Genomic DNA, 21,419 nt, shown 5'->3' on the forward strand with positions numbered 1-21,419 from the left:
TTTTTGGTTGTTGTTTGTTTTTAAGTGATTTCACCTGAAATATTTTCATAACTCTTTGGTTGCAAACATTTGGACTGCATTGTGATGAGTTGGGGGTGGGTTTTTTTTTTCCTTTTTCATATAAAATTGTATGCAAAATGTGGGGGTTAGTAAGCCATATTTCTCTGTCCACTGGTTCAGAATGAATTCTTTCCCTTCTTATTTTCTCACTTCCTAGATGGGAATTTTTGTTTCTGAAAACCCAAAGATGTCAGTTCCTCCTTTTGTACCTCATCACCACTTCCTTGCCTGGCCTCCCTCCCGCCACGCTGCTGCTCGTGAATGCATGGCGGGAGAGGAAGAGCCAGGGGTCTGGTCGGGGCGCTCACAGGGCTCTGGTGTGTGCTGAGCAGCGGAGTGTGTCCCAGCGACTCCGGTCTGACCGTCTTGCCCTTTGGGCCCCAATCTCTGGGGAGATGGCACTGCCACTTTGACAGTTGCCTACAGCCCTCGCTGATTGGGCTTTGAGGCCCAGCCTGGCATGGGTGTGCCGACAGAGGCCCCTCTGAGAGGAGCCAGGTGGAAGCCAGTTATACAGCCATACAGCCACAGACCCAGATCCTTCCTCCTTTCTTTAGAAGTTTTGAGAAACCCTTCAGCAGTCCAATGATTCTTTCAGTGACGTGTCTGCATCTGGTCCTTCTGCTCATGCATTACTTTCAAGTGTCCTTCATCCCAGGTTTAGAGATGCTGCCTTTCTCAAGAAGAAGTCATCTGACCTAGTGGGTTGGCCGATGTATTTCAACATCGAAAATGGGATAAACAGCTTTTGTGATTAGCTCTCCCTCTTCCGGGTTTAGCCCTTACCGTCCTCTGTCCACGTGAAGTTCTGTCGTCTCCCAGTGGTTTGGTTGACTCTGGAACGAGGGACGGTCTCTTGGTGAATGATACCCTTTGTGCTGTTCGCTGTTGCTCTGCTGCTGTCTTTGCGATTCTCCTCTCACTGGTGCAGGCCCTCATAGTAAGGTTTGGCAAGAGATGTCCCAAATGTCACATTCTGGATTCTAGACTGTTAGCCTTCTTTCTGTGAAACGTATTAGCATGTGTTCGCCTAAGATGACTATTCCTTGTGAGCCAGTTCATGGTGATCGTCCGCGCCCTTCCCCTTCTAAGCTGTAGTTCAAGAATCCAGCCCATCCAGACCAACTCTTGCTTTTCGTGGTGTTGTCCATGCCAGGTTACGGATCTAGGCAGGAAACTCCTCTTGCTTTTCTGGGGGGTACAAGTTCGTCTGGGAAGTGTAGCATCCAGGAGATGGCCTGTTTTCCACCCCTTGCAAAAGGCGCAGTACCTGTAGCTCTTCTGTCCTTGTCAGCCCACAGTCCTTGGAGGAAAGAGCATGTCTTTGCTGCTCGTGGAAGCCTTGCTCTGCAGTTGACAGGCCTCGCGTGCTCGCAGAGTGGCGGCGCGGTTTGAATGCTGCTCTTTCTGTTGGCCAGCCTGCCTGTCCCAGAGGCTTGTCCAGACAGTGCCACACGCCCGCTCTTGAAGCAGGCATCCTGTCCCCGTTTTGTGGGGCTGCTCCCCAAGGCCCTTCCCACCAGGTTCCCCCTTCGCCCTGCTTGGGCGGCTGCCCCCCGCCCACCCCTGCCACCTGATGCCCCTTCCTCCCAGTGACAGCGTGCGTACCGACTCCCTGCTCCCCAAGGGCCAAACCGCTTCTCGCTCAGGCCGGTGTCGTCTCAAAACAGGACCAAAGCCTGTGTGAGCCTTTTTATTTGAAGTAAAAATGGTGCTTTTTTCCTTACTTGGAGATCTTCTATATAAATACTGTAAATGACATCTTTTCGTACGGACCTGTTCGAGCGTTGCTTTCCAGAGCCCACGAACAGTGCTGGCCCGATCTTGGGCTCTGGCCGCCCCATCCGTGTGGAGCCCTTGCAGGAAGCCCCGGCGAGCAGAGGAGCCGCGCCTGGGTCCCAGCAGCGCTCACTAGTCTGTCACTTGGCCCGTGAGCGGGCTCGTCGTCATCTTCTTATGGTCCAGGATGTACTGACTAAATCTGTGTTAGCAAATTCAGACACTCCTTCCCCTTCGGTAGCATCACAGTGTTCATTCTCCCTCAGGCTTCTCTCCACGCGGAGTCCTCGCTGGGGAGGGGGCAGGACCCCTCGCGGGGCTCTGAGGGTGGACAGGGGGGTGAGGCTGCCTTCTCTCGTGGAGCTGGCAGCCCTTTCGCAGGACAACAAGCCTTTCCTTCCCTCCCCTCCGCCACTTGGCAGACTAGTGACGAGGTATCCCTGCTCTCAGCTCTGTTTCAGTCAGCCTTTTCAGAAAACTGAGAGAGATGGTCTCGAGACTTGCTCCGACTTTTTGGTATTCAGTATTCAACTATTTGGTATTGTTTTAATCGATGATGGGCCTTTTGCAAGTAGCGTCAGCTCTTTTTAAAAAGAAAGTCAAGCTGAGCTAAGGGTGCACTTTGCTGTGTCGCAGACATGGTGGGCCAGGTGAGGCCTCTGTAGGCTCCTGCTTTCCATGACGAGGGCCAGGGAGACGCCCTTCGCCACTCAGTTGCTGGATCTCAGCTGGAAGGGGCTGCCTTGCTTCTTCCTCTCCCTTTCACCAGGTGCCTGGAGGAACGGTCCCGGGCACTCACACTTGGCCCGCCCTCTTTGCCAGATGCAGGACCCTGTGTGCCAAGGGCGGCTTGCTTTCCACCCTGTCCTCTGAGGGCGCTTCTTTCTCTCCTGGCCTGTTGTCTTGGGAAGGATAGTCCTTTTGTCTTCAGGCTTTGTGATCAAGTCATCTCCAGTTAGGACTGGCACCTGTTCCCTTCTTCGCGGGGCCTGGTGGCCTTTCTGAAGTCGCAGGTGGTCAGGAGCCCTCCAGTGTGTGTCACATCTGGTCAGTTGACCTGCCAGGCTGGGTGGTTCTACTGCTTTCTGAATTTCTAAGAATCTCTTTTTTCTTTCCTAACGAGTTCTGCTGATTTATTTGACAATGTACGTAAGTACCATGTTCTCCTTGTGGTGTACGCTCTGTTCTGGTTTTTGTTTTTAATCAAATGCCTGTTTGGGAGGAGATGAACGTATTTAGTCTATTAGATTTGCGCTGCTGGAAAATTTTTTTTTTTAAAGTGTAACCTTGACTAGCTGTCTTATTATTGTTTATCCTGTAAGATTAGTCTATCAATTAAAGTTTGATAATTAATTGCGGCTCCTTTTCCTTCCAGTTCTTCATGCGCCTGATCTGTACTGGGGGTTGACAAACATTGAAACTGGGTCCAGAGTTACTTTTGTCCAGTTGTGGGGTACCATGTTACCATCTTCCTTGTTTGGCTTTTAGGTATAGCCACATTTGTTCCTGCTGAAAATAGCTGATAAAGGGATCTGACTTGATGCTCTCCATTTGAGTCCAGCTCCCAGCTTTGGCGGTCAGCCATGTCCCTGTCAGGGCCTTACTCCTCTGCCCGGCCCCCAGGGGCTGGAGGGCAGGCCGTCATGCAGTCCTCACTCTTCTAGGACACGTTTGATCAAACACTGAGATGGAGATGCAGCTTCAGCCGCAGCCACAAAGACCCAGGAGGAAGGAGGGAGGTCCGTTACCAACAGCGGGATGAACGCAGAGATCTGGGCATGGGCAGTGACTGTAGTTGGCAGAACTGGTTTTGACCCAGCACTGCTCCCACTGGACCCTCTCTCCTCTTCGCCCTACTTGGTAAATGTTCCTGAAGGTTCTGGTCTCACTGCCCCTTCCTGGCTCTTTGTAGTTTCCCATTGCCTCATAATCCTTGAACCACACCGTTAGATTCTTAAGGTTTTGACTGATATGGGGGTGGGGGCTGTGCTCCATGCTGTATGTGGCCTGATGCCCCTGGGGAATCTTCTGTCTGCATAAAGGGCACTTCTGAACTGTTACTGGAGGCACCTTAAACCGGGTAGGGTGATGGAGCCTCCTCAGACGGAGAATGAGATGAACTCCGCTCTGAATATCATACCATATTTTGGGGGGAGACACCTTGGCATTTTCTCAAATGTGGGTAACTCAGAACACTCGACAGCAGGGACCCCACAAAACACTGTCATAAGGGCAAGAGGCGAGGACTTTTTCCTGCTCTTGCCCGAAGCGGTCTGTTTAACTCATCCTGGTTGTAGGAGGTTGCTGTGCTTCCCACCCAGGAGGCCTCTGCCGACGCCACTGGGCTGTTTTCAGCTGGGATTAACCTCTGCCTTTTCCAGTTCTCGAGTCTATTTTTGTTCTGAAGCCTTATTAGCCTGTCTTATTCTACTGATAGACCCCTTCTTACTCTTCACCTCATTTTATAACTCCTGACTTTCAAGTTTCTATTTCTCACTTTCCTCTCTCATTGTAATCACTTGCTGTCTTCCCTTTTTTGTACATTTTCAAACCTACAGAAAGTTGAAAAATGCTAGTGACCACGTCGTGCTTTCACCTGGGTTCACCAGTTGTTAAAACGTTAACTCCATTTGCCTTCTCTTCACATGCATACTTTATTTTGCTGAATCATTTGACTGCCTTACAGATGCCATGACATGTTTCGTGTGGACACGTAAGCAGCATCTCCAAAGAGTAAGGCCATTATTACACCTTAGCACGACACGGGTACCTCACCTAAGAAAACGAATGTCAATTCAGTAATATTACCTAATTTATAGATGATGTGAAATTAGTAATACTAGTTAATACATCTTCTAGAATGGTTCTTCCCAATCAGTAATTCTTAATGTTTCTGAGTCCTGTATTTTTTTAAAAATATCCTTTTAACTTTGTCATTGCTAGCCTTGCTCTCCCTTTAAAGAAACCTCCCCTCCGTGTGTCTCTAATCATCATTTGTATCCTGACCCCCTGCTCTCTTCTCTTCCTGTCTTGAGTGTTAACCCTGTTACCAAGGCTTCTGGAGCTGTGGTTCTGGAGGTGGTCGGGGAACAGGCACCCACCTGGCAGAGTCACCTTGTTCTCTGCCCTCCCTCCCACATGTGAGACTTGCTGACTGCAGGGATCCACGACTGAGGACTCAGTTATTGGTGACAAACCCAGTTCATGTGAATTACGCAAGGGGATTGTAACCAGAAAGTCCAGTGTCAGACCTAGGCCTGTGTGGGCACCCAATTCACATCGGGCGCCTGACCCTCCAGCTCTCAGCTCTACTTTGTTCTCTGTTGACTCAGCTTCGAGCAGATGCAAGCCCGAGGGAAAGAGAAGTGTTTTCTTGCCCAGGAATTCAGAGTAGAAATACCAGACAGGGCTCTTACTGGCATGTTACCCTGCCCTCCACAAAACACACAGGCACAATAACCTTAGCATCCGAGACGTGTTGTTCCCGGTGACTTCAGCTGTGAGTCTGGGGCTTTCAGATGAACACTCCAGACTGTAGAAGACCGCAGCTGTGGCAGCCACCCGGCAGGCTTTGGACCTCATGCTCTGCGCCAGGCCAGTTACTGGGAAAGGACCTCCTGCAGGGCTCCAGCCTTGGGGAAGAATGGGTGCTCCTGAACCCTCTCTCCAGGGAGGCACATTGTTTAACATCAGCTCTTGCATTGAGTCTGTCCACTGCCAGGCACCGGGACAGATAAAATATGTGCGTTCCATTGTCATCACTCCATCACCTCTTGTCAGCCCCTTACCCATCGGAGGAAACTTTGAGAAGAGACCTAGCCAAGGTCACATGCCTGTCACAGACCGAGGCTGTGATTCAGAATCCAGATGTGCCTGACCCCAGAGTCTGCTCCGAGATGCTGGTCTTATTGTTGAGAACTTAAGAAAGAGCTTGGCTACTTTGTTTTGCTTTCATATTTTTTTTCTTTTTTCTCCCCGGTTTATTTATCTTAAGGGTACTAACATATGTTTGTGAGTTGTTTTTTAAACTTTGAACTTTGATATTTATTGCTTAGCCACCATTTAAAAAATCGAGACAGTAAATAGTACATGGGCTTGATAGAGAAATCTCAAATGGTAGGTTAAGTCTCACGTAGTTCTTCTAGCTCTCCACCCCACCTGTGTTCCACCCCTGAAGGAAGCAGAGTTCACTTTAGGCTTAAGCACCAAGAGGCCATCCCATGAGCAGAGGGCTGGTCATTCCCACGTAAATCCCTTATCGGAGTTGGGGTATCCACAGAGGAACTTCAAAGCAGGAGGAAACAGGTCCAGAGGAAGCACCTCACAAACATATTCCAGCCTAGAGTTCTAGTTCATTATCTGTCATCTGTTTGGGTGTCCCACAAGCAAATCCAACATCCCAAACTGAAACGATATCCCTCTTCCTTTTCCTTTTTGGCCACTCCACGTGGCATGCCAGATCTTAGTTCCCTGATCAGGGACTGAACCCGCATCCCGGTGCAATGGAAGCACGGAGTCTTAACTGGCTGGGCCACCAGGGAAGCCCCTGTATCCCTCTTCAGTCTGACCCTCCTCTCTTCCCTCTTATAGACAGCAGTTCACCCAGGACCAGTAGCCCTAAGCCATGAACTTGAGAGATACCCTAGACTCTCACTTCCTCTGTCATCTGACCACCTGCTATTTTTATCCCTGGAGTATTTTTGCAATCCCTCTTCTCTTTATCCCAACCTGCAAATCTGCATCTTTCTCTTGGGTTCTTCTGGTACCCAGCACTTTCGTCCCCTTCAGTTTACCCTTTGCACAGCTGGCTGCCAACCACTGAGCTCAAGTATGGCTGGCTGCTTCTGCTCTGGGAAATCCTGTGCCTACTGCCTACAAGTTCCTTACCAGACAAGGGAGGCCCTGCTTCGTGACCTGATCCCAGCCACAGCTTTAACCACAGGCCAACCCAGGATTTCACCCTCCAGTCATAACCCCTGCCTGAACCAATGGCATTCACCTCCTGTGCTCACGTGGTGCTGCCGTGGCTCCTGCCCATGCCATGGGGCTGACCCCGGCGGAGCCTTAGGAATACAGCCCAGGCTTCACTGCTTGAGAATTCCTTTCCCAAGCCTCAGCTCCTAATGAACTACTCCCAGTTTTCACAGATGTCTTACTTTTCCCACAAAATGTGTTTATATTTAGAAAATATAAACAAAAATAAGCCAAGGTATTTCTACCACATGTGGTAATCGAGCATTTTGGTATGTGTCGTATGGAAATAGAATCCCGCTGTTTATAGTCTGTTCTGTGGAAAGAATCCGCCAGCAGTGTGGGAGGCCTGGGTTCGATCCCTGGGTTGGGAAGATCCCCTGGAGTAAGGGAAAGGCTACCCACTCCAGTATTCTGGCCTGGAGAATTCCATGGACTGTATAGTCCATGGGGTTGCACAGTCGGACAGGACTGAGTGACTTTTTTTTTTTATGACTCACTTTCACTTTTCAAATAAAATACCAATTTTTCACTGTGTAAAGTTGTTCCCATTGAACCGATCCCACTGTGGGACATCCAGCTGAATGCCGTCCATATACTTGGTTACACCCTATCATGTTGTCTTCTTAACAGATTTCAAACAGGATAGTTGACGGGCTGTCACCTAGTCACCATCTGTTGACACTGTACTAGCGTTTCTTGTTTCTTTTTCCTGAAGCATTCAAAAGTTACCTGCAGGGACTTTTACCTGGTGGTCCAGTGGCTAAGACTTCAAGCTCCCAATGCCGGGGGCCCAGGTTCAATACCTGATCAGGGAACTACATCCCACATGCCACAACTAACACCCGGAGCAGCCAGATAAATAAAGTCACCTGCAGGCATCTTGCTGCTTCACTTCTAAGTTCTCCCGAGCATAAGGTTAGTTTACTACACAATACTGATTATATGTAAGAAATTTAACATTGTTTTACCACCTATGTAGAGTCCAGTTGTCCTCGAAATGTCCTGCTTTTTTCCCCAAACCTTTCAAGGTTCACGTTTCCCATGAAATTAACATGTCTCTGGTCTCCTTTGATTTAGTTACCCTGTCCTTTTTGTTCCACGTCACTTTTTTTTTTTAAGTCCCACCTTCTGGATTTGTTTCATGATCAGTTCGATGAAGAATACCACAAAGGTGACGTGTCCTCTCATGACTTCAGGAGCAGCTCAGTCAGTGCTTGGTGTCACTGGTGATGCCGAATATGAAACATCACGTGGATCTTCACGGTCTGCTCTACCAGATGGTGAGCTTCCTGTGAGCAGACTTTACCCTGGTGACCCAAGGCCCCGCCTGGAGGAGTGCTCCGCAATGGCTGGCACATCGTAGTTACGTCGGATGCGTGAGTGCCCTGGCTGTCTGGGGGAGACAGAACAGCACTGGGCCCAGACGCAGGTCGTGACAGGCCTCCCAGCCACCCTTTCCCAAAGGGACCTGCCTGCAGCAGACACACCTTGGAATGCTGTATTTGGCCAGTTTGCTGCCTATGTATAGGGGCACCCCGGCTTCTCAAAGAATTTTATAGCAAGTTTTTAGACCAGAAAGGCCTTTGCTGTTTGAACATGCACCCAGATTCTAAAAACCACTATCACCAAATAATGTGTAGTTGTTCCCCCCAACTCCCATTCTGGCTCCTTTAAGACTCAGAACCACCACAGAACGGTTATGAGTGGGCCATGTCACGCAGGTTATGTGGTTAAGATTTTAGCAGTCTCTTTAGTGGCAGTACTGCCGACTTCAGGATTTTAGGCAGCAGCAAACACATTTGCAATTTTTGGCAAAATGTGTAGCTGCTGTGGGAGATAAAACAGCCAGGACATTTACCTCAGATATTAAGGTACGTTCCACTCAGGAGTCCTGTGTAGCCTGTTTTTTTGCCTGTTGGATCTCTAGTGCCTAATAAGCACTCAAACTATTTGTTGAATAATTGCAGTTGGAAAAAAGAATGAAGCAGTCCCTTATGTTCCAATTTCGCAGTTTTCCAAGAATATCTTAAGTGTTAAAAAAAAAAAAATGCAGCATAGCAATGAATGCTTCCTGTTTACTTAAAAAGGAGGGAATGTGACTGCCTTCTTGTCTACAGTAGTTCTAAAGTGACACAGAAGGAACTGGCAACACTGGGTACCTCCAGGAGAAGCAGGTGTGTGGCCCAAACCCCATGCCAGACTGCAGAGTCCTGTCACCTCACCCCTCAGCCACGAGATTCTCTGCCGGCTGAGGATCACACAGCCAGTCCCTGCACCTCTGCAATGATGCTACTTCCTACAAGACTTTGATCTCCTTCCTCCTGCATACTAGAAGTTCCGCTAAAAGTAAAGCAAGTATTTTAGGATAGGTCTCTCAAGTTAAATCTCCAAGAGCTGGGCAGTTGCCTACATCAACTCCAAAGACCTAACACAGTGCTAGGAATAAAAGGAACAGGGTTGTTACTGATGTATGAAAACCAGACACAAAGTCAAAGTAACCCAGGAGGAAAGAGAACCTTTTATCTTCCCCAAATTCCTAAATTACCAAAATTACTAAATGCCATTAATTCAGAAATGGATCCTTAGGACAGGGATGAAAAATTAGTCCCATACACTGGTGTCAGCTGATACGAGGAATAATCAGTAAACTAACGGGGGCACAAAGTATTTTGAGGCAAAACATCCTTTTATCACTAATTCATTCCTCATACTGAAGGTGGTCAGAGAGAAACTTAATTCAAGCACTCTGCTGAAAAAGTTATATTTCTGGTATCCATGAATACCAATGACAGACTAAAAATGCTAAGCAATGTCAATCTATTTAAAAAAAAGCACTCTAGACATAAAAAACTGAAGACTGAGAAAAACCTTGGTTTTACAGATTTATTTTCAAAGGGCAAAAACACTTAAGACAATTTAAATACAAGTCTAAACAGAATTACTCGCAAAGTCAGCAATGATGCAGAAATGCGTTCTCACCGCCAGACACTCGCCAGCATCTTCTGAGCCTTCTCTCAATGAGGAAAAGGGGTCTGGCAAAAGACAAAGCAAACTCAGTGCTTCTCTCTGGTGTTACTAACTTTAAGTGATAATCTCTGAGGTGCTAAATCCAGGGTAAAGTTCTAGACACAAATACAATGTTTTATTTTTAAAGTCTGATCACTTCTCCTACAGCCTAAAGAACAGCAGCTAATATTAAGAGGCTTCTTTCCTTCCGGCACTGTATTAGATGACTCACGCACTACGCCGTTCTACCTTCACGAAAGCCCCAGGTCACACTCCCATTTTACATTGAGGAAACTGAGGCTACGGAGCATACGCCATCTGCCCAAGATCCCAGGCTCACAGGGCGCAGCAGTGCTGGGTCAGCCCAGGTGTCTGTCGCTGGACTTCATGCTCCTACCCGGAAGGCCTCTCCTGCCTACTGAGGAGCCAGGCCATCTCAGCTTCCTGGACAGCAGGCTGGACAGGCCTTGGTGGGGGCGGGGTAACTGAGGGAGGCAAAGGTCTCCGCTTCGGGGTGACCTTGCTCAGTTTTTTCGTACAAGTCTGCTTTTATGAGGAGGGCTGACAGTCAGAGTCCTGTCTAGGAATGAACTGCTGTCCATCCCTCTGGAGGAGAAAGATGATCACTAGGCTTGGTCCCTCCTCGGAGTGGCAGATAACCAGAGGTACCTGCATTTTGTAACTACTGAAAATCTCGTCAAGCACTTCCATTTTTCCATTTCTTCCTAAGCTTTTATCGAAGAACCATGGAGAGATTAATTCTATGGGAGAACAATAAGCCAAATTATTTACCTGATATTTTATTCATATACATCCTTCTTATCTGCAATGTAATCTACAATTTCTTGTGGACACATTAACTTCTCCGCATCTATATCAGGAATTTCAAACCCTGAAAGTGAAATTTACGACAATGCATGAGTGTAGAAAAAGCAAATCCTTTAGAACTGAAAGCATCTATCCCTTCAACAACATGCATAAGAACATCAAAAATTTCCAGCAATCTTGAATCCCATTTGTGAGCCTGTTATGTACCAGATGATATATTTTTTAGACATAATTTGCATACTAGAAAAATTCTCCCATTTCAAGTGCAACACTCAATGGTTTTTAATATATTCACAAGGTTGTGCACCATCACCATTATCTAATTCTAGAATATTTTCATTACCCCAAAAAGAAACCCCGCAGCCCTAACCGGTACCACCCCTCTAGTTAGGATGATCTCTGAGGAACTGTAATTAAGTTCTGCTCCGTGGGATGGCATACAAGTCCCTTGGCTTCCATTCAGGCAGTTCACCCCCTAAATGAAGCTGTGGAACCGTGTAACAGTCTCATTTGTATAACTAACCATCCCAGACAAGGATAACTTGGGAATGTGCATGGAAAGCGCTGCAGGAAACCAAGACGTGGTACGGGTGTGTGTACAGGCACACATCCTCACCTAGGCACACCTAGCACTTTTCTAGACATGGACATTTAGGTCTAGCTCACTGGTGGGGAGGGTGCTCCAAGGTGTTCTCAGCCATCAGGTGAAGGCTATGCCCTTCATCTAAGAGCCCCACCCCAAGAATTCAGGGCCATGCTCCCCCAGGCCTCTTCTCGTCACTGAGCCCTTGGTACTGCACTGGGCGCTCTGCAGACCTGCTTCCCAAATATTAAGTACACTGTCCCTGATGTTTACTTCATCCGATAGTAAGTAGGTAGAGGTGGGGGGTAGCGCACTACAATTGCAAATCCCCATCAGACTCCCAGCATTTCTCCGCATTTAATCCACCTAAATCAAGAACCAAGACCCAGCCTGTGCATTACCAAATTCGTCCTCCATGGCCATGATAATCTCCACTTGGTCCAAACTGTCTAAGCCCAGGTCTTTCATAAAATGGGAATTTACTGAAAGCTGCAAGAAAAGAACACCAAATGCAAAATTCAGTCTGTGAGAACACTTGGCTTCTTAAAATAACTGAATGGTGAAATGTCAATCATTACAAAGAAGTTTTTTTTTTTTAATATAAAGAGATCATATTTTAAATATCAAGAGCCATAACAATAATATTATACTTTTAACCTGTGGCAACACACACTTGGTGTGCTTTATATGTTAACTCATTCAACCTTAATTTTGAAATAGCAATATATATAAAGCTAATGATGAACTGACTTTGTACATTTTACAATGATCTTTGATCACTGTTCTGAATGACATCTGAGTCTGTTTTTCCTTGCTGCCTTACTGCCAAGACACCACACCTTAGAAGTGACGTCTTGCTCCCTCAGGAACGGCACGCAGTGTCTGTTATCACCGTGTCTTTACTTCACACCTCACTACCACTAGAAGAATCCTTCAGACAGTTTTCACAGTATATGATCAACTGTGTTTTTTTAGACCGTGGGCAGTAACAGATCACACAGTACGTGTAATATAAATACAGGTACCTGTGTATATACGCCCTTCCACGTGCACTGAGAAGTCTCCAGAAACACACTCAAGAAGCCAGGTCAGCTGGCACCTCCCAGAAGGAGAATAGGGTTCCTGGGAGCGATTTTTGCTTTAGACACTTGGGATATTTTACCATGTGATTAAATACACATTTAAAGAAAAACCATTTAAACCACATCAATTACCTTTTCTGGGTCAATCTTGTCATAGAGTTTCAAGACGTAAAGAACACGGTCCTTGATTCCCTCCAATGTCAAAGGTGGTGCATCGCTATACTGGCGGCACAGCTGTGTAACTCTGCCTGGAACCTAGAGCAAGGGATAAGAGAAGCGCTGCTGTGGAGCCCAAAATGCCTCAGAGAAGGCACTGGCTACAGATGTCTTTCACAGAGCTTTCACAGGGCCGCAAATCCACCTCCAGGGAGGCTCACTGTGGCCGCCAGGACACAGAGGCCTAATGCAGGGTACAGTCAGAAGCCATAGCAGTTCAACAGCATAAAAATGGATTTCTTGGGGCTTCCCTGGCAGTTCACTGGTTGGAACTCCACGTTTCCAATGCAAGGTGCTCGAGTTCCATCCCGGGTCAGGGAACTAGGATACCACGTGCCGCAAGGTGTGGCCGAAAAAAAGATCTTCTCTGAGTCAGGACAGGCACTCTTCTCTCCTCTGGTTGGCCTCCAGGCTTTGGGACATTTGTCCCACTCAGCGAAACTGCCACTAAAATCATCTGGAGTCTACAGAGGACCCTAAGGCTTCTCGCATCTCAAGCAGGCCACTACCCTTTTAATACCCAAGGCAAAATAACTCCTCCAAAGAGCTGTCAGGGTGAACTGACACTGAGAATCACACACCAGAAGGGTCTAATTTGGCCCTGGTGGTAATTATAGACTTTAGCCAAGACAAATGAAGCCAGCTGTGAACCCAAACAAGAGGATGATGGGTTCGCAGGCATTAGTTTCCAATCTGTTTCCCTTCCAAGTGGGCTTGCCTTGTTGCCACCCACTAAATAATGAGACATTCTGATCTTTGCCATCATTGTGTAATATCTCAAATTTCTGATCTTAGCCCACTTGGAATTCAACTAGGAATGAGGGTCTTGACTGGATCCCTTCACAGAATGTGAAAGGGAGTCCAAGTCACAGATCAGCAGACTTAAGGCCACGGAAGGCATGGGGCACAAGAGGGGAAAATGAGACAGCCGTCTGGCAGTTTGTACCACAGAAGTCTTTAACCTCAACTAGTGTGTTCACCTTCTGAAGTTGATTTTAGTCTGCAGTTTGGAGTTCTTAGGGGATAGAAACCCATGGGAAGTGGGTTTCCTTTTTGGGATTAAGGTCCTCCAGTCACAAAGGTCTATGAAAAATTGTTAAAAAAAAAAAAAAAACCCAAAACCAAACAACACGGCCAGGACTTCCCTGGTGGCCCAGTGGTTAAGAATCCACCTGCCAGTGCAGGGGACACAGATTCGATTCCTGGTCCAGGAAGATCCCACATGCCTGAGGGCAACTAAGCCTGTGTGCCACAATTACTGAGCCCTTGCCCTAGAGCTTGTGCTCTGCAACAAGAAGCCACTTCAGTGAGAATGCATTTCAATTAGAGAACAGCCCCTGCCTGCCACAACCAGAAGCCTGTGCAGAGCAGTAAAGACCCAGTGCAACCAAAACAAAATTAATGTATTTTAAAAAACTGCTGGAGCTTCCCTGGTGGCTCAGTGGTAAAGAATCCGCCTGCCAGTGCAGGAGACATCAGTTTGAGTCCCAATGTGGGAGGATCCCACATGCACCGAGCAACTAAGCCTGTGTGCCTCAACTATTGAGCCTATGCTCTAGAGCCGGGGAGCCACACTTACTGAGCCCATGTGCCAGAATTACTGACGCCCGAGTGCCCTAGAGCAGCGAGAGAAATCACTGCAATGACAAGCCCACGCACTGCAACTAAAGAGCAGTCCCTGCTCTTTACAACTAAAGAAAAGCCCTCACAGCAACGAAGACCCAGCACAACCATAAAAATAAATGATTAAAAAACAAACAAACTGCCAATTAGCCAAATCAGTACACATCTGTTTAAGAAACATTTATCTTGCAAAAAAAGTAAAATCAAGTATTGAAATCAGGTTTAATCAGCAAGCTAAAGAGATCAGAGCACTTGTTCTTTTTGTTTCCATTTATGGTCCCCTTTCCTTTCTGATTACAGCATATTAGATTAAGGAGACCTCTGATCTGGGGGATGCCACAGGCCAACTTATCAACAATGACCAAGAAAAGTCACAAACAAAAGGGAAGAAGCAAAAAGGACTAAAGAGAAAGAGGGAGAAGACATGAGTTAATACTGGTAATGACAGAAAAGAAATCTGAGGTGGGAGGATCTAACAGAGGCCTCGTCTGTGTGCAGCACAGCAAGAAGTGGTATGAGGGGAATTACCGCTGGGGAAGGGTGAGAGATGGGACGCTGACAAGCACGGCGCCCAAGGGAAAAGGCTGGTGAGGGAACATTCACATGCAACTACCCAAGTGGTCCACTAGGTGTCAGTATCAACCCCAGCAGCACTGGCAACTGCCTGCAGGGGCCAGGTGGGTTCCCTGTGATTCAGTTCAGTTCACTTCAGTCGCTCAGTCATGTCTGACTCTTTGCGACCCCATGAATCTCAGCATGCCAGGCCTCCCTGTCCATCACCAACTCCCGGAGTTCACTCAAACTCATGTCCATCAAGTCGGTGATGCCATCCAGCCATCTCATCCTCTGTCGTCCCCTTCTCCTCCTGCCCCCAATCCCTCCCAGCATCAGAGTCTTTTCCAATGAGTCAACTCTTCACATGAGGTGGCCAAAGTATTGGAGTTTCAGCTTTAGCATCAATCCTTCCAAAGAAATCCCAGAGCTGATCTCCTTTAGGATGGACTGGTTGTATCTCCTTGCAGTCCAAGGGACTCTCAAGAGTCTTCCCCAACACCACAGTTCAGAAGCATCAATTCTTCGGCGCTCAGCTTTCTTCACAGTCCAACTCTCACATCCATACATGACCACTGGAAAAACCATAGCCTTGACTAGACAGACCTTTGTTGGCAAAGTAATGTCTCTGCTTTTGAATATGCTATCTAGTTTGGTCATAACTTTCCTTCCGAGGAATAAGCATCTTTTAATTTCATGGCTGCAATCACCATCTGCAGTGATTTTGGAGCCCAAAAAAATAAAGTCTGACACTGCTTCCACTGTTTCCCCACCTACTTCCCATGAAGTGATGGGACCGGATGCCATGATCTTCGTTTTCTGAATGTTGAGCTTTAAGCCAACTTTTTCACTCTCCACTTTCACTTTCATCAAGAAGCTTTTGAGTTCCTCTTCACTTTCTGCCATAAGGGTGGTGTCATCTGCATATCTGAGGTTACTGATATTTCTCCCAGCAATCTTGATTCCAGCTTGTGCTTCTTCCAGCCCAGCGTTTCTCATGATGTACTCTGCATATAAGTTAAATAAGCAGGGTGACAATATACAGCCTTGACGTACTCCTTTTCCTATTTGGAACCTGTCTGCTGTTCCATGTCCAGTTCTAACTGTTGCTTCCTGACCTGCATAAATGAGATTAAACAGGGCCCCACCTGCAAACCACAGGCCAGTCTCAAAAGGTGGCTGCAGTGGGCTGTGCAGTAAACAGGAAGGTGTGTCACATGGGAACTGAGGCTCTGGAAGGATAAAGTATCCTAGCACTAGCTCTTTGTTACTAGCTGTTTGGCCTTGGGCAAGTTATTTAATCTTGCGATGCCCTAGTTTTCCTTATCTGTTAAGTGACCATAAACAACAAAGGTCTGTCTCGTCAAGGCTATGGTTTTTCCAGTAGTCACGTATGGATGTGAGAGCTGGACTATAAAGAAAGCTGAGCACCGAAGAATTGATGCTTTTGAACTGTGGTGTTGGAGAAGACTCTTGAGAGTCCTTTGGACTGCAAGGAGATCCAACCAGTCCATCCTAAAGGAGATCAGTCCTGGGTGTTCATTGGAAGGACTGATGCTAAAGCTGAAACTCCAATACTTTGGCCACCTCATGTGAAGAGCTGACTCATTTGAAAAGACCCTGATGCTGGGAAAGATTGAGGGCGGGCGGAGAAGGGGACGACAGAGGATGAGATGGTTGGATGGCATCACCGACTCAATGGACATGAGTTTGGGTAGACTCCGGGAGTTGGTGATGGACACGGAGGCCTGGCGTGTTGCGTTTATGGGGTTGCAGAGAGTCCGACACGACTGAGCAACTGAAGTGAACTGAAACAATAGTACCCAAGTTCACAGGACTGTTGAGGCATCAAGGAGATAATGAAACGTAGAGGGCTTAGAACACTGCCTGGCACATACAGAGTTAAGTGTTATTTAGGGCTGTCTAGTAGGCTCAGGATGGCAGTGACCTGCCAGTTTGAGAGGGAGGCAATAGTGCAGCCCAAAGTACTTGACTGACTCCTTCCCTTTCTTGCCCTGCTTTCTAGTCTCTTTACTGATTTCCTATCAGGTTACAGTACTGCCAATAGCACTTTACATATGTCATCTCCTTTAGAGCTAATAATAACCCTGTTTTACAGGTGAGAAAATTGAGACAAAACGGTTAGGTATCTTGTCCCAGGTCTCCCAGAATGGCCTTCTGAAGGGTCTTACTGCCTCCTTTCTGCTGGATCTCAGCCATTAAAAACAGATACAGAGTGGACAAGCACTTCTGAAAAGTGTCCCCAATGGCCAACATTGTTTCTGGTGTTAATTACTCTTCCCCAAGGTCTCTACTTAACAATTATATGCAGCAAAATCACCTCCCTCAGACATCAGAGAAGCCACTGTCTGCAGGAAAAGAATGAGGACCCCACCCTGTGAACCAGCAGGAATAAACCTGAGTAGTTTCTATTAATATCCGTCTTACCCTGAACTGGGTCCATCTCTGAGGGGAACTCAGAGGAACCCAGGTGGCTTTAAAGACCATCTCTGCAAATTACCCCCTGGACGGCTCTACCCAGGTAGCAGACACCCCACCCTCAGTTTGGTTATAAATTCCTTACCTGCCTCCAAAACACCTGATTGCAGACCTCTGTTCCTTCTCCACCCCTGGGGCTCTAGCCAGAAACCTCAGAGCCAGCCTCCACTCTTCCCATGCTCTCACCATCATGTTTACTGGGTCACCCAGTTAAGTGGGAGGAAAGGTCTCAAATGTTCCTTCAACAAACTGCACTAATCTTTACTCCCTGTGACCCAGACAGAGAACATCCACATTCCTCAGTGGGTGAATGAGCACCCATACAGCACCCTTCAATATACCTGTCTTCCCACCTCAACTTAGGTCTCTCCCTTTCACAGGCACCTGAAGGTCAACAGTAAGGAAGTGCTGGGCTCATCCCGGCCTCTGCATGTGCCATTACATGTGCCCCACTGCATGAGAACTGCTGCCTTCGGGGCCATGCTCACTGGGGTTTTCATCAATCCACTCTTCTGCACTGTACACACACCTGTCCTCAAATGGCAATGCCTTGCCTTTACCTATTACCTGCCTGGCTCAGCCTTTGAGCATTACCTTATGTGCCAAGCACGGTGCAGCGGGCTGGATCCACAAAGATAAGTAAGACATCTACCCTTGGAGAAGCCTATGGTCTAATAGAAAAGACTAATCCAAACAGATCATTTCAATTATAATAAAAATGTGGCAAGGGCCATGACAGGTATTTGTAGGTTGCTTCAGCAACAGAAGTTGTCATTCAATCCTTGAGCCAATGAGGGTAGAGATATGAGACTTGGGAATGAACGACGTGGTCACACTGCAGCCCCAAGTCCATCACCACCACACGTGTCAGTCTGGTTCCACTACCAGGAACAGCTGAGCTTTCCCTGCACAAGAACTCTTTGGAAATTCTTTGTACTCTGGCTGCCTGTCTAGTCAGGGCTCTGGGTCAAGTACAAGACTTTAAGGTCCCATTTTAGGCCACTACATCTTTTTTTTTTTTTTTTGGTAGCTTCTATTTTATATTGTTGTATTTTTATACCCAGGAAAGCTGCTTTGGCTCCCTTCTTCAGGGGAAAAAAATTAGAATATAAATGAATAACTAGTTGTTCCAGGGTGTGCATAGTGGATGGATTTGAGGAGGGAAAACCCAACAAAACAGAATAGGCAGAATGAGCAAAGGTTCAGATAAATGAACAAAGGCTGGAGGGGGATGCTTGGGGTGACTGGCATACAAGCGTAACAGAAACCGAGAGAGTGAAGAGATTGGCGAGGGAGAATGTGTGGTAAGTGATCTCTTGACCTTACCAACATTTAATGATTTGGTAGAGGAAGTTCCCAACAAGGTGGAACAAGAGATGAACCAAGGGAAAATAATGTCAGAAACCACCTAGGGAAAACAGCACCACAGGGACTAAGCTGGCAAGGTTAACACAGCTGCCACATGTCCAATGAAGACACGGACTGATGTCTTTCTTTTGTATGCATCTCTGTATCTCTCAGGCAATGGCACCCCACTCCAGTACTCTTGCCTGGAAAATCCCAGGGACGGGGGAGCCTGGTAGGCTGCAGTCCATGGGGTCGCAAAGAGTCGGACACGCCTGAGCAACTTCACTTTCACTTTTCACTTTTATGCATTGGAGAAGGAAATGGCAACCCACTCCAGTGTTCTTGCCTGGAGAATCCCAGGGACAGGGGAGCCTGGTGGGCTGCCATCTATGGGGTCGCACAGAGTTGGACACGACTGAAGCAACTTAGCAGCAGCAGCAGCAGCTGTATCTCTCAACTGCTAGCATAAGGCCTGGCACACAGTCCCTCAGTATCTTTGAAGGAACAAGTATTTAGTCTCCAGTTTAATCCAAAAAGGATATAAGGTAGCTAAATGGGAGCACTTAGTCAAAACCACTCTGTAAGCATAAAGAAAATGGCTGTTCTCCTGTGTATGTAAACCCAGCAGAGGCAGTGGAACCTCTCTGCTGCTGCTAAGTCGCTTCAGTCGTGTCCGATTCTGTGCGACCCCATAGATGGCAGCACACCAGGCTCCCCCGTCCCTGCTCTTTTAACTTCAAGGTGACACTTTTAACTTTTTGATTCACTGACAGGACAATGCCCCTTGGATGAATCTACTACACTGTCAGTAAATCTTGACAGTGGCTGCACATAAGAATCACTGACAACTTTTAAAAATAGATGGCCACGCTGGACTACTAGAGATTCTAACTGATTTGGCCTGGGCATTCTTAGGTTTTATTCTAATACCTTAGTGGAGGCTGAAACCACAATTACATGAAGTCCTAGAGTTTGAAAAGGGCATTCTCTACTTTGGGAATCTATCCACCCTTAAGACAATAGTTCTTAACCTTGATGCACTTCAGAGTCACCTGGGGAACTTACAGAGCACACATGTTAGTGCCTCATCACAGAGGAGGTAAATCAGATCGGTGGGGGGCCCACGAGAAACATACTTATTTTTAAGTGACCCAGGTGATTTGAATGTGCAACTAAGGCTGAGAATCATTAACATAAGGAGAAATTCAGCCTCTAAAAGGTTTCATCAGGTTAAAAAAAAAACTTAAAAACTTGCTTCCTATCCTTATTTGCAGGAGACCCCAAAACAGGCAAAAGGTGCCACAGGGAGAAACCTGGGGAGAGAACTGCTGCGGAGAAGGCTGTAGGGCGGCGTGTATTCCTCTTTGCACCCAGTCATTAGTTCTTCCCTAGAAAGCTATCACGGTATTTACCATTATCACTACGACTAACGGCGACCAGTATTTTGAGAGCTTAACAAGCACCGCGCTCGGCATTCTACCAGTATGATCTCCTCTAAACCTCGTTGGAACTCCATAAGATAGAGTTTTACAATTCAGACTGAGGCTGGGCGACGGTACCTGGTTTGTCCAAAGTTTTGGTCAGAGGCAACCTGCATTCGAACCCAGGGGTATCTGACTCCAGCTCTGTGCTCTTGTTCACAATCTCTAGGTCACCCGAGTGCCGGCAGGGGTCAACCAAGCACCGTTAGGCAGTGGGAGAGGGAGCGAGCAGGTGTCCCCTGGTCATCCCCACCAACAGGAGCCACAGTAGCCGCGGCCCCGCTGCCTGGCCCCTCCCTCTCACCCCGAGTGGGCCCGACGCCTGACCCCAGCCAAGCCCCCCCACAAAGTCACCACCAGTCACCTGCGCGAGCACCAAGGCCGGCAGCGGAGCCCCAGGCCTCGTCCGGGTCTCCGCGGCGAAGAGGGTAGTGCTGAGCGGCCGGGCCGCGGCTAGCGTGGGGAGCCTGGGCAGCGGCGCGAAGGCCGTGGGAAGTCGGCGGACACAGGCGCAAAGGACACGAACCGCCATGGCTATGCCGACCCAGGATGCACTGCGCCGCGTCCTCGGGTTCAGTATCCCCTTGCGCTCTGCGCAAGCGACGCACAGAGCGGCTGCTGTGGGGAGCGGCTGGCAGTGGCGGCCCCTGGCGGCTCCTGGCTGCACTGCGCCATCGGGGCGGGCGAGCAAGAGATAAAATGGTGTAAATATTGTCTTTCCCCAAACACTAATTACCGACACTAGAAAGGAACTTATTTTTACTTATTCCGTGAAAGTTAAAGTTTTGATGTCGGTGATTTTGATAGGGGCAAAGGGACAAAGTAGGTGATTAAACAGTTAATCCCACTAGAGGATTCTAAGTAGAAAAATATGGTAAACCCCTGTAAGTTAATGATCACTCAAGAAAGCAGGCTTTCTTAACTGCAAAACCAAACAGGCTTGCTTAGCAACAAAACCATGCAGAAGAAGCAGGAGACATACCCCCAAACAATAAAATGATGGGTGTGTGAGACCTACATCCTGCCCACTGAGTTCAGTAAGTTAATGACCCCTAGGTCATGCTCTCTGCACAGGTGAAAAACAATAATTTACAGAAAGGTAACATTTCAAAGTAAATACCCTCATTGTACTGAGATCTGAAATATTCCCAAAGTGCCTTAACAGTCCTGGCTTGACCCCGTAGGGACAAGAAAACCCTTGCCCAACCTGGAGGAGCTGATGATGGAAGCATTATGTCTACCCAAGAATGAGGAAGAGAGTGGTCTCTTACCCAGCCCCACTTTTCCCTTTGACTATAAAACTGTAGCCCACTAAGTTCTCAGGGTGCAGCATCTCTCACCTGCTGGATTGTAAGCCTCACTAGTGTCCTAGTCTAATAAATCACTTAT

The 21,419-nt window shown here is 47.5% G+C and overlaps 1 protein-coding gene across 1 annotated transcript; it reads right to left on the reverse strand.

Annotated features, from left to right (window-relative positions):
- Window positions 1-54: 54 nt before the first annotated feature.
- Window positions 55-20,618, reverse strand: NDUFAB1 (NADH:ubiquinone oxidoreductase subunit AB1). The gene is made up of 5 exons (XM_061401425.1): window positions 20,395-20,618; window positions 12,445-12,567; window positions 11,632-11,719; window positions 10,612-10,711; window positions 55-9,845 (listed from the first exon to the last, which is right to left on the reverse strand). The coding sequence occupies exons 1-4, from the start codon at window positions 20,560-20,562 to the stop codon at window positions 10,620-10,622; spliced, it is 471 nt and encodes a 156-aa protein (XP_061257409.1). The 5' UTR covers window positions 20,563-20,618; the 3' UTR covers window positions 55-9,845; window positions 10,612-10,619.
- Window positions 20,619-21,419: the final 801 nt, after the last annotated feature.

The sequence above is a fragment of the Bos javanicus genome, chromosome 25 (genome assembly GCF_032452875.1).
Source record: "Bos javanicus breed banteng chromosome 25, ARS-OSU_banteng_1.0, whole genome shotgun sequence".
Classification (NCBI taxonomy): domain Eukaryota; kingdom Metazoa; phylum Chordata; class Mammalia; order Artiodactyla; family Bovidae; genus Bos; species Bos javanicus.